The sequence below is a fragment of the Xiphophorus couchianus genome, chromosome 9 (assembly GCF_001444195.1).
Source record: "Xiphophorus couchianus chromosome 9, X_couchianus-1.0, whole genome shotgun sequence".
Lineage (NCBI taxonomy): Eukaryota > Metazoa > Chordata > Actinopteri > Cyprinodontiformes > Poeciliidae > Xiphophorus > Xiphophorus couchianus.
In genome coordinates, this window is record NC_040236.1 from 2,823,176 (window position 1) to 2,836,220 (window position 13,045).

Sequence of the window (13,045 nt, forward strand, 5' to 3'; positions counted from 1 at the left end):
CTGAAGGTTCACTCAATCATTAACCTAATCTACTCACTGAAAAAGTCCCACTCATACTGTTTGCATGGCAGCTTGATAAGCTATTTGAAGTTGGATGTGGTGATGGGACAACAATCGACATGGACCGAATGGCTCGCTAATCTGTGGCTGTTTTTATTTCAACATCTGGGGACAAAGAGAAGCAGCTCAGTGAAGAACGGTGATTAGGTTTAAATTAAAAGATGGAAGTGTGTGTGTGTGTTCTGGTGATATCACAATTACTGAGACAGGAGCTAAAGAACATTTGGACAGAGTCGCTCAGATGTTTGGGATTATGGAATCTTTTCTATGATCAATAGTGCAACAAGAATAAAGAGCAAAAAGACAAAACAGAAACTGAAACAAAGTCAGTTTACTAAAATCCATACAAATAAGTCTTCTTTGAACTCTGCACAGATTTTGCACATCGAGATAAACATCTAATTTGATTAAAAATATGGTTCAAAGTAGTTTTCATACAAATACATTTGTGCACCTCAGTCAGCTAAAACTATGTAAACAGCAGGATTAATATCCAGTTATCATATTAAGAAAATATATACATTGGCATTTTTCCTTTGTTAATATATTTTATCATTTAAATGTAGATTATTATTTATTTATTATTATTATTTATTAGTACTATTCATGTATTTAAAGTTCATAAACTGTAAAAATCCAGTCATACAGCTAACGGTAAATTAAAAATAGATTTTCTTTAAAAGCAGTTTTGTCCTGATTAACAAAAATGACATTTATGTTAAATGTAAGCTAACATGTTTTTATTCAGGTAAGAAAACGGACTCTTAAACATGACTCCAAAAGTACATTGTAAGCTTCACTGATTATTCATTTGTATACAACAATTTGAACATACACAATAAAAGATAGAGGGAAATACCATATATTTACAGTGATCGTTAGTAGTCACTACTAATGCAACCCAAAAACTATTATACATGATATACAAGAGGTAAACACAGCGCTGATGACTGAATGTTAAATAGATTTGTGAATCAGAGCTGCAGAAAGCAGCATTAGCCATGGCTGGAGATAAAGCAATACAAGGTTCAGTCAAAAAACTGAAAACATTTCCAAGTCCGGGCTGAGTCTTTTATTTGAACTTATTTCTGCATTCCTACTTCCCAGGAAGGCACATAAAGCAAGTTTTAGAAACAGAGTTCATCGTCCAGCCAGAACACTGAGAGGCCGTCTGACCTACGCTGCACAATTATGGGTTTAGTGTTAATTCACTGTTATTTTCTATATCCAGTTCCTGGTCTGAATCATCGGACACATCAGAGTCCAGCTCCGTGGGGGACTGTACAGACCCAGAGTGCACACGGTGACCCCCGGGGGTCAGGAGTGGGGTTGGGCCTGTCTGCCGGTGCTCCAGGCTCTGGATCCCCACCTGCTCCGTCAATTTATCCGACTTACAGTTCCTCCCGAGCGCGCTGTCGTCCTCCACCTCCCGCTTGCCGCCCTGGGGATTTTCCTGCCACAGATAGGAAGATGGATTTAAAGCCCACACGGATGTTTCTATGCTGACTTTGTTTAAAAAGCTCTTCACCTGTTTTAATCTTCTCCACTTGGCTCGTCGGTTTTGAAACCACGTCTTCACCTGAAACACAAAAACACTCGGATGTTCTTTGCCTGTCATGTCACAAATTTTCATTTGTCACATTCTCAGAATTAAACAACAAAGAAAGTCAATATAATGTTTAACACTTAGAAAACAAAGTTGACAAATTATGATGTGATTCAAATTTGTACTATTTAAAAATAATATCAAATAATAAAGCATAAGAATATCAATAAAAAAATAATAATCGCTATAGAATTTAAACACAGGCTAGGTCTTAGCTTAAAAACAATAGAATAGAAAGTAGCCCGTATGATCACTGATCATTCTTAGCTGTCTCTTCACTGCCTGTTTCCACTGGACACAAATTCATATATTTTATAAAAGGTCAAAGAGTTATTAGAAAATAGAATTGCTTTTCTATTGCTATGAACGGCAGTTCCTGTCCTCGCTTTATCAATGATAATAAATGCGTAATTTTCTTAGTTTTGAAGTTGTTGTCTGCTGGTTTTATCGACAGGTGGACATTGAACGTGGACATGCTGGATTTGTTTTGTTTTTGGATGTAAAATCGGCAAAAAGTAGATATTTTAGAAGAATGACCCTCATGTAGGCTCACTGTGACCCTCACTGTGGGTCCGTGGGAAGAGCAGGCCTAAAGTGCTGCCCAGAGGGCTCTAAACTTTCATTTAATTACTATTTCACTTACTGATAGTTTTTAGATTAGAAAAGCCCATGAGCTGCAAATTAGCTTACGCCATAAGCACCATGACACATGCATGGGACTTTGGTCGGGATGATTAGAAAAGCGCTTCATGTCAGTCAGTTTACTGGTAAACACTGAAACCTGAAACTTCAACATCAAGGAATAAAAAAAGAACATTTATTAATTATAGTGTTGTGAAAAAATGTGAACGGGAAATGCAAAAATGATACATGGGATAGATTCATTTAATGGTTAAAATAAAGACTTGAATTGAAAAATGTCAAATTAAAATTCAACTCAAAATAAATGACTTGGCCGAAAGTTGTGTCGTTTGATTTTTTCTATTTTTTGAATTTTTTGGACAATCCTCCCCGCCCGTCAGGCGGAGGATTCTCCTGCAGCTCATCAGACTTGATGCTTTTATTTACTCAGGTTAACCTGCAGCGGAGAGCCTGAGTTATACTGCTGGAATGAGAAAACCTGTATGAATAAAGGTCAAATAATAATAATAAACATACTTTTAAAATAGTTTAATTTCACTAAACATAAAGCATGAGAATCTCTTAAAAAGACTGAACGATAACAGTCCAGGAGGTCATGGCCATCCAGCCCGAACTGAACGAGAGATTTCTGAACGGCTGTTCAGTCAGTCCTTTAAGAAATGACTCTAAAATTAAACAACTATTGTTTTAAACAGCGTAAAAAAATTGTACATTCACAGTTAGTAATCCCAAAATTATTCATACCCATATGGAAAATTTGGATTTATAATCGTCTTTTATTTTTAGCGCCAGTGAAAACCAGCGGAGCCGCAGCGGGTCGGGTTGCTGTTTGTCCCGGTCAGAAATAAAAAGGGGAGAAATAATTGTCCAAGTCTAGATAAAAACAGATCAAATATTATTTTCAAATCGAATACGAAGCTAACGTTTATGACTAAATGAAAAACAAAAAACCGCATAACTTTGAGGTGCATTCAGCGGCTTATAGGATTTTTAAACCTTTCTCGATTGTATATATATTTTAAACAGTACATATATATATAATAATTATTTTATTTATTATTATTATTATTATTATTATTATTATTATTATTATTATTGAAGCCAGACAGACAGAGCTCCCGTCTTCCCGGAGGAAAAAGGCTGAGATGAAACAAAGTTCGGTCGGTTCTGGGCGGGTTCGGCCTCCTCACCTGTCTCTCGCTGAGCTGCAGCATCTTGGCCAGACGCTTCCTCTCCGGAGGGGACAGGTATTTCTGCGTCTCGAACTTCTTCTCCAGTTCGACGGTCTGGTCGTTGGAGAACCGGACCTGGCCTCCCTTTCTCTTGTGTAGGGGCCGCTGGATAAACGGGCTCCACAGCAGGGGCTTCCCTTCATACACACACACACACACACACACACACCTGCATTATCAGCTGGGTTCTGTTCGGTGACCCGGCCCAATCAGACGGTTCCCGCTTTAGTTTTGCTGCTGCTGCTGGATGTTAGATGTTTCACAGGAAAACAACAATTCAACAATACAGACAGAAAGCAGAGCAAACTGAAACGCAATATTAAAATTAAAATATTAAGAAATAAACACAACAAAAACAAAGCTTCATATGTGATTATTAGAATTTCTAATTGCATCCTGGATTATACAGGAAGCCCATATTAGGAAAGCAATACTGGGAGCTTCAGCAGAGAAAAGAGCCGCATAGATGTGCGGAATCAGCGCAGTTTCCTCCCAGTAATAATGGTGTGGAACAAACAGCAGCAGCCAGCCGCCTGCTGCATGCTGTCTTTTCAGGAAGGTCGTGACAGAGTGAAAACTATGGCCAAATATCCGCTTCATGTGCTTCCTGCTTTCTGCTGTGATTACAGACGAGGAGGGCAGCTATCCACTGAGCAGGCCTCTGCTCTCACTCACTATGATGCCATGTGCAGCTTTTCATGCAATCTGCGGCATTTTCACCCTCTTATGACCACAATGATGGTCTAAGGCTGTGGAAAGGCCAAAAAAGGTGCTAGTGGCCTGATATACAAGACAAGCTCAACTCTAGTATCCGGCAATTATTCTCTATTAATGTCTGTTAATAGTTTATAAGGCAAAACAAACAAACAAACGAACGCACGTCACATCCTGTCAGTGGATGGTGAGGAACCAGTCGTGTTGACTCTTTGTGAAGGTTTTAGTTAAATGATAAACTGTTTGAATAATCATTCAGAAACCAAAAACAGACGTTTTGGACTCACGTCTGTTCAGATTTCAGCATCAAATCGCCACTCAGACGGTTTTCAGTTTAATCATCACAAAACTGGAGGAACGTGAAACACAGAAACAAGAATCAGTCCCACTGGAGGCTAAAATCAACTCCGCGGAACAATTACAAACTGTTACAAAACAACTACAAAACTCCATTTTTAGAGTTATTTGCAAACTTTTATATATTTTTTATTACAAGTAAAATAAAGTACATTTTGTTGCAGTTTTTGCATAAACCCGTTTGACATCAAAGCGGCTCTTTTAAAAAATAATAATTATAGACCTCCATTAAAATAACCAGATTATTACATAATTTCAACAAACTGAAGTGGAGTCTCTTTAGAGGTGATCAGTTTATGAGCCGCAGTCATGCGACTCACAGTCTGGAACCCGGAGGCTCTTCTTGTTCCATCTCTGCTGTGGGGGTCCCACCGGGCCCGGGGCCCCTCTCTGTGCCCCCCCCCCCCCCCCCCCCCCCCCCTCCCCCCCCCGTGCCCCCTCTCTCTGCCTCGCCGCCTGCCATGAAGAAAGTCAGCCACATCCTCGCAGGGCCCGGCAGAGGAAGTGCAACAATATGTGAAAAACGGATCCCGGGCTATCAGAGGCCGAGTGTTTCCTGAATATGTCTGTATTGAGGATGTCGATAAAATAATCAGCAGCGTGCAGCGGCCTCCCGAGGAAGCGGCTGGCCGGGGTGAGACAGGAAAACATTTAACAGCTTCTGAAAGCAGATTTACTCCTATCGACAGGCTCACAGCTTCCGCTATGAACGGAAAAAGGCCCGGCTTGCTCACTAACCCAAAATCACTATACTTCAGAGGACCGTCCTGTACCCACTATCAATCATATCTAATTTAAGTTGAACTCAGCCGAGTCCAGCCAGGCCTGCTTGATATCACACCAATCATCACGTCTCCAGACCAACAGTCAGCTGCTCATGATAGAGGAGATTCTTCTGATCTTCCAGAACAATGGGCCCCCGGAGAACAAGTCAAGGTCGGCCACTCAGGGCCCCCAGCGCAACCCCAGCGCGCTGAATGGATATGCCTGAAGCTATTGTGGCCCTAACTGTCTGTCACAATAACAGCGTGACTCACGTGTGCGTGGTCAGCCATCATGCGCAGAAGCTCTTTGGAAAACTGTGCAAAAGTCTCCAGCTGGTTGTGGTCCTGTGCACAGTGTGTGTGTGTGTGTGTGTGGGGGTGGGTGTGTGTGTGTGTGGGTGTGTATGTGTGCGTGCGTGCGTGCGTGTGTATATGTGTTTTTGCACATAGCGAACATGCAACTGGAGAAGATCTGAAGTTCGATATGCACCACCAAGCGTGATACTCATGCAAAAACGGTTTCGTTGGCACTGAAACGAAGTTTGTTAACGCAGAAAATCGCCTGCACTGAGTCAGAGAGAATGGTGTTACAGTCATAGAGGCCGGAATTTAGAATTGATCATATTTAGACCTGATTGTTGGGAAATGCTGCGACAGGCTGGCGACCTGTCCAGGGTGTACCCCGCCTCTCGCCCGGAACGTAGCTGGAGATGGGCACCAGCAACCCTCCCGACCCCATTAGGGACAAGGGTGAACAGACAATGGATGGATGGATGGATGGATGTTGGGAAATGATGATATGTTAACTCAGACACCCTTACCCAGATATGTTTTCACACAAAACAATGGGAAGACAAACTAATGTAACGGTCAATGGAAACCCGAAAACACAGTTTTGCTCAGTAACAGTAACAATGGGACTTGATGATGAAGTGGAAGAATCCACCCTGAACAAAGTTTACGCACAAGGAAAGAGACCAGCTGTCAGTTAAACAACTGTCAGAATGGAGAAAGTGAAAAGGGCGCGCTGGTCTCTGCTCACCGAGGGGGTCCTGTCGGAGCAGCGCCTGTGCGTACTCCCCCATGGAGCGGTGCTGCTGCTGGTGGAACGGGTAGATGGAGCCGCTGAAGGCTCCGACGGGGCCGTAAGTCGCTGTTAGCGCGGCGTGGGACAGAACCGGGTGGATCGGCGTGGGCTCGTAAATCGGTGTCCGATAGGGAGAAATCAGACTGGTGAAGGAGGAGTTCGCTGACGGGAGTGTTGGTGTGGGGATCACCGGAGTGGAGCAGGAGGAGGAGGAAGACGAAGGTGAAGAGATGGCGGCCGAGCCAGTCCTTCCCAGGATGTCCTCGATGTAGAAGGGGGTCGGGTGAGCCGGCTGGATGGGGGTCGGTGCGTAAAGCGGGACGCTCATGGTGTGTGCCGCTGCGGACGCGCTGCGTCTCTCCGTCTCTTCTAGCATAAATCTAACACCTTCCTCACGTCTTCAATCCAGAGCCTTCTGTAACTCCCAGCTCTGACGCTGAGCGCACTTTTCCCCACTTCCACTAACCAAGAGGGTCCCCGGGCTGCGCAGGGGCAGTTACAGTGTTTTGGTGCCCATCAGGTCGGACTGCTGGCCAGCTGACACTCGATCCAACCGCTGGGTCTGTTATCTGACTGCACGCGCAGAAGGGAGGAGATAAATGGACGGCCGACTTCCTGCAGGTGGCTGGTGGCCGTTTCTGATTGGCTTTGTCTGAGACCCAAACTCGCCCCGCAGTGAGGGGAGATTATTTTTTCTTTTTCTGCTTTTCAGGAGAATCTAAGATCTGAAAGCCCAAATATCAGCTGGATGAGATGAATACTGAGAATATAGTTAATGTGGTCACATCGCTTCAGCAGCTCAGTATAGTGTAATGACACACGGCTGCAGGAATCCCTTTAAACACTCAGCTACAGACCAGAAGAAACTATTTTTAAAGTTCAGCCTTAAACTGAAAGGCAACAAAATAAGTACATATTTAAATGACTTAATTTGGCATCTTTTACAGAAGATGAATAAAAAAGAAAGAGGTATGTTCCTAGAAAAAGAATCGTTTTCGAGAACTGAGTTAATAGATTAAACGTGTTTTTAAACCAAAGCTTTTTAAGTATGGTTCCCATTTTTATGTTATTAAGATATCAAAATAGTTTTAGAACCATTATCAGACGAACTTTTTTTCCAGAGCCAGAGTTGCTCCGTTATCCACCAGAAGCTTCATTTCAGTGTCAAAATGTAACCTGGATTCATTTTTGAAGAAAAGAAAAACCTTTATTGACTACTTTCCTAATCAAAAACAAACACCTTTAATTGTAAGTGATTTATTATTTAGTCTTAATTTCTACGAAGAGTCTGGATTACAGATCAGTCAATCATGTTTATACGGCGCATTTCAGCAGCAAAGCCATTCAAAGTGCTTTACATCATAAACACAAAAATACAAAGTCATCAGATTCAGCACCTGCAGTGATCTGTCGTCCTATAGGCTGTTAGCTCTGGCGTGGCTCCAGGTTGATCTGCTCTGTGCATTAATAGACTATCGGTCTTTCCACTAATGTGTTAAATCACTGGTAAACTTAGCTGACTGTTAATTCAGTCCAATTCAGTTTATTTATATAACGCCAATTCACAACAAATGTTGTTTAAAGGCACTTTACAAAAAAATTTAATACTAATTTCATTTCAATCATACATACATTCTAATTAATTCAGTACAGTGATTAATTATTCAAATTAGTTTAAAAAAATTCTATCTACGGAAACCCAGCAGCAGATTGCACATAGTCACTGACTTGCAGCTTCACTTCGTGGTAATAATCACTTACGTTGTGTCATTGACTTTATTCTAAAAGTCTGCTACAGATTATCCAACTTTATGAAGTCACATTTTAAAATGTTCTACTATCAATTTTATCAAATAATCAAAAAAATGAATTCAATGTCTACAGTGTTTTATGTGTTTTGTATTGTGTTTTTATTTTTCAATCAGCTGAGTAGAACTGCATTACTGGGTTTGAATGGAAATTCTGATTCTGAAATTCAGTCTAGGTTATTCTTCTGTTTTTATATGTCTACATTTGTATCAGTCTACATTCTTCAAGGTGCCCAGTCACTTTGCTGCTGAATTTCCCTACTGAGGGGAAATAATGATTATTTCTATTCAATCATATCTTTATCTGTACACTACTGGCTTGAAATGTAAAATACCAAGATTAAATTATAATAACTTTTACTCTACTGTATGTGTATTGGACTTGTTTGGCTTTTTTAAATATATATAAATTGACTCTAGCGTATGAATAAACTCAGCTGAACTGAGATTATCTGTGACTGCTCTCTATAACCAAACATTACACCAGACACTCATGTGTAACATTGGGACACAGGTCAGCTTTCTGCTCTGATTTACACCAGATTCTGTGATTGTCCATAATTGACTCAAGACGATCGGAACACATATGATTACATATTTTCATAGCTGTGACCGTAATAAAGAAAAAATCTTAATATTCCCATCAAACTATTCCAGGTGACCTCTAAGACATTTGAGAGTGTAAAAATTTAATCTCTTTAGTATGCTCACCTGTCAGTGGCTGGACAGCTTCGTCTCCTGCACAAGATCCATCAGCACTGGCGCCCCCCAAGGGTGTGTTCTCTCCCCACTCCTCTTCTCTCTATAAAAATGACTTCACTCAGAGGTGAGGTGCTGAGGCCAGAACCACCTGGAGCTTTACGTGCTCAAGACAGTGATGATGGTGATGGTCCTGAGAATTCCCTCCCCACCGTCCTCAACAACACAGTGTCTACAGTGGATCACTTCCGGTTCCTAGGAGCCTTTTTTTTTTATCGAGACCTGAGCTGTTCCTCACACATGCACACTGGCCCAGCAAGGCCCAGCAGAGACTGCACTTCCTGCGGCAATTTAAGAAGTACGCAGGAGCAGGTGATGTTCTACATGTGTCTGTGTTCGTCCATCACATTGTGGTTCAGCTCATCCACCATGCAGGACAGGCCAGATTGCAGCAAACAATCAGGTCTGCAAATAGGATCATACGGGCCAATCTTCATCCAGGGTTTTTAAAGGTATAGGGTCAGGAAAAGGTCAGCTAACATCTCTGCAAACACCACAGATCATGGACACAAACTGTTGGAACTTTCCCCTTCAGGAGTTTGTAAAAACTGGCTGCCAAAAAAAAATAGTTTCTACCCCATACGGGTCAGGCTGCCTCCTGATGAACACTGAACAGCAAAGTAAAAGTCAAACTCCTTTGTGTGCACAAACTTGGCGAGTAAAACTGATTCTGATTCAGTAGCAATCTGTATTTCTGTCCTGCTTTTTAACAGCGCCCCCTGGAGCCACAATATATGCCGCAGCAAGAGTTCTGATTAAAGTAAAAAAAAAGAGAGAGATTGTATTTCTCCTATTTTAGCCTCCCTTCATTTACTTCCTGTGAAATCCAGAACAGAAACTGAAGTTTGTCTTCTAACATGTTAAGCTCTTCAAGCCAGTCAAGTTCCATCAGACGTTGTATCGTTCCAAACGTTTCTAACAGAGCGCTTTGCTCTCACTGCCGGTCTACTGCTGGATCCTAGAGTTCCTGAGTGTAGAAAGGATTCAGAGTCTTTATTTATCAGGATCAGACGAGTTCTTCTGGGGTTTCTGTCTTCTCAGAATCTGAGTCGGTTGTTGCAGACGGCAGGTCACATTCAGCCAGGCTAGTTCTGGTTCCACTGAAGATTCCTTCCTGTTAAAGGACATTTCTTTCTCTCTACTGTCGCCACATGCTTGCTCAGTATGAGGGAAATCCAACGACAAAATGCAAATGACTACTATCACAGGTCAATGAGTGCAGTCTGCTGGGTTTCCTTAGATAGAAAACTGAAGCAATAGGAATAATAAACTGAATTTGACTGCATTGGTTTATAACAAAAGTAACAGATTTTGCTTAGAATCTGTTAATATGGCTGAATTGACTGTCTTGTGCAACACTTGTCATGAAATGGAACAATTTAAATAAACCAAACTGAATATGTGCTGGTCCCAGAATCTGGCGTAACACCTGTCCTATCTGCTAGCAGCCAGCACCAATGCTTTCTGCAGAACGAAGGTTGTCAGTTGACAGGAGGCCATGTTAAACCACAACACTGGCCCTGGATTTACCCTCAGGTCTCAAACAGTTTGGAGTGTTATCTTTATTAGTGGACGTTAAACGCCTTCCACAGTGGTTTCAGCTGCAATCCACTGTGGACAGCAGCTGAATGGAGGGAGATTAACTCATAATTTGAATGTTTGGAGGTTTCCCGTGAATTTCATGCATCAGGAGATCACCAGTGAAGTGATGATAATGGCAATAAATGCAAATTGTTGTAATGGCTCCCAAAGTGCATGTTTATTCCGTCAAGGAGGTTTCAGTAAGTGTTAAAGAATAACCTGGGACTTCTGGGTTTCAGAGTTACAGCACGGACACGGCACGTCAGGCGCCCCTCCTGCACGCGCTATTGTCCATCAGAGCTACTAACCCCCCCACCACGGCGTGGGAGGGCCTCAGGGTCCCCACAATAAATCCAGTGGCTCGATAACGTGGTTAAAGCGCGCTCCGCTACATGTTACTTTCTAACGGCCGTAATTTAGATAAAGTCAGCAAACACACAAATGAGCGGCCTTGAAGACTTAAAAGAAGCTCTCAGCGGCCAATATTTGCGGCATATTGATCCGACCAGCCTCTCCTGGCGTCAGACTCCTGTCCAAAATCTACTGATAACTTCTCCCATCCGCCCTGGCAGCTGGCGCCACCTTCCTCCATGTTGATGTGTGTCATGGAGTAACACCTGTCTGCAGGTGTGTTCCCTCATGGTGATCACTGATGGCTGCTGAGTCTTCCCTACAAACAGCAAGGTTACGTCGTATAAGTTCTTCTTCTTCTAATAATAATAATAATAATAATTTCATTCGTTCAGTTTAAACAAAAATTTCGCATATTAATAAGAACAAATATTTGAATGAATCCATCAAAAATCCATATAGATAACTAATATATATATATATATAGTATCTGTAGTTATAGCGGTGGATGTCTGACAGCAGAGGCTCCGTCTACATCCTGTGTCCTTTCAGGGAGTCACTATAGAGGCGATCAGGACCTTCAAACACCAGATTCAGCTGGTGGACATGTGGACATGCTAATGATGGACACCGTCCACTGAAGAGGACCGAGCACCTGAAATACAATATATCTCATATATATATATATTTATTTAATGTGTGTTCTGTTGCATGCATTAATAGTGCAGTGATGTCTGCAGTACACGTTTCAGGAGTAACATATCAAACACACAACTGACCCCAACACTGTGAAGTTCTCCACTTGACCACCAACCTCCTTCACCTCAGCTCATATGAAACATGGACTTGTTTATAATACGAAACATTACTTTCTCTTATTTTCCTCTTACAAAAAAACAAACACTCAATTCAAACAGGAATCACATGTATCGCTATCACAAATACAAATAAGAAAACCTAACCTGATTAAATTACTATTTAATGCGCTTTAAAAACAATCAGAAGTCCGTTCTGCTCAGCTGGATCTAGAAGCCAGTCGGTGTGTGCAGCAGAACCAGGTTGTTGTCTCTGCTGCCAGAATGTCTGCAAGGCCAGGATGATGCATGACATCCAACTGAGGAAACATCCACTTATTGAATCTAATCATTCAACAGGATTCTTCATAAAATCAAGAACATTAACAACAACCCTGATCATCCTCTTCAGGCAACATTATATAACCACCATCTCTTCAGTCAGAGGCTGCCTTAGAGTCACTGTAATACAGACCACTACAGGAGATCCTTCCTTCCTGCATCTACTAGTCTAAAGATAACTGTATGGTTACAACATTGATTTTCTCTCCGCACCAAGTATTTTTGAACTGAACTGGCCTTTCCCCACTGTTAAAGTGGATGGGTCAAAACCAGGTAACAGAAAAATGGAGGCAAGGTACTGGCATGAAGATGAACCAAAAAAAAATTAAATTAAAAAGAAATCGTCCCATCTTTTAAAAAGATGAATTTTAATGCAGAGCCATCACATCCACGGATGAAGAGCAGCAGAGCCTGTAAAGACGGAGAACATGGAGGAATGACGAGACGTTTAGTTGCTGCTTCGCAAACAAAACAGATCAGACTGACCTCAGCCCTGGTGAACCGATAAAAACTGGACTGTCTGTATTGGTCACTGATTCCTAACATCAGAAATGTTTCATGAAAGTATTGAGATGGGATTGTTTCAATTTTTTATGTATTTCTGTAACAACTGTGCTCACATATATTCCACCAGGAAACCTGGAAAGTCACTTTTACTGTCTTAAATATTCATGCCTGATTTTTCTAAACATTTCACATTGACAGAACTCTGTAGCTGTTCAATAATAAAAATCAATAATCATAAATACATCTTGTTTAGCGATAGTGCAATCAGGGTAGATTCTCCAGGACAAATTTGAAACTAATATCTGATCCTATGCCCATCGTTTTCTTCAGTTTGCTCTTATTTTTTCTTTCATTACTTGTATGTCACTTTGGATATTATGTTGCAGTTTAAAGCTGGATAACACACACACCCTTTCAATTAGGAGAGAAACTATCTGTACA

At 41.6% G+C, this 13,045-nt stretch overlaps 1 protein-coding gene across 1 annotated transcript; it reads right to left on the reverse strand.

Moving 5' to 3' along the window:
- Nucleotides 1-372: 372 nt before the first annotated feature.
- On the reverse strand, nucleotides 373-7,359 carry hhex (hematopoietically expressed homeobox). The gene is made up of 4 exons (XM_028028340.1): nucleotides 6,418-7,359; nucleotides 3,499-3,677; nucleotides 1,589-1,639; nucleotides 373-1,513 (listed from the first exon to the last, which is right to left on the reverse strand). The coding sequence occupies exons 1-4, from the start codon at nucleotides 6,836-6,838 to the stop codon at nucleotides 1,250-1,252; spliced, it is 915 nt and encodes a 304-aa protein (XP_027884141.1). The 5' UTR covers nucleotides 6,839-7,359; the 3' UTR covers nucleotides 373-1,249.
- Between the last annotated feature and the right edge of the window lie 5,686 nt (nucleotides 7,360-13,045).

What these genes read in the sequence shown, in the direction of transcription:
- hhex (XM_028028340.1), bottom strand. Translation starts at nt 6,838, where the DNA reads ATGCTAGAAGAGACGGAGAGACGCAGCGCGTCCGCAGCGGCACACACC. An exon ending in GCTCCGACAGGACCCCCTCG is followed by an intron (nt 3,678 to 6,417) that starts GTGAGCAGAGAC and finishes GTGTGTATGAAG; the next exon opens with GGAAGCCCCTGCTGTGGAGC. An exon ending in TGCAGCTCAGCGAGAGACAG is followed by an intron (nt 1,640 to 3,498) that starts GTGAGGAGGCCG and finishes TTTGTGTTTCAG; the next exon opens with GTGAAGACGTGGTTTCAAAA.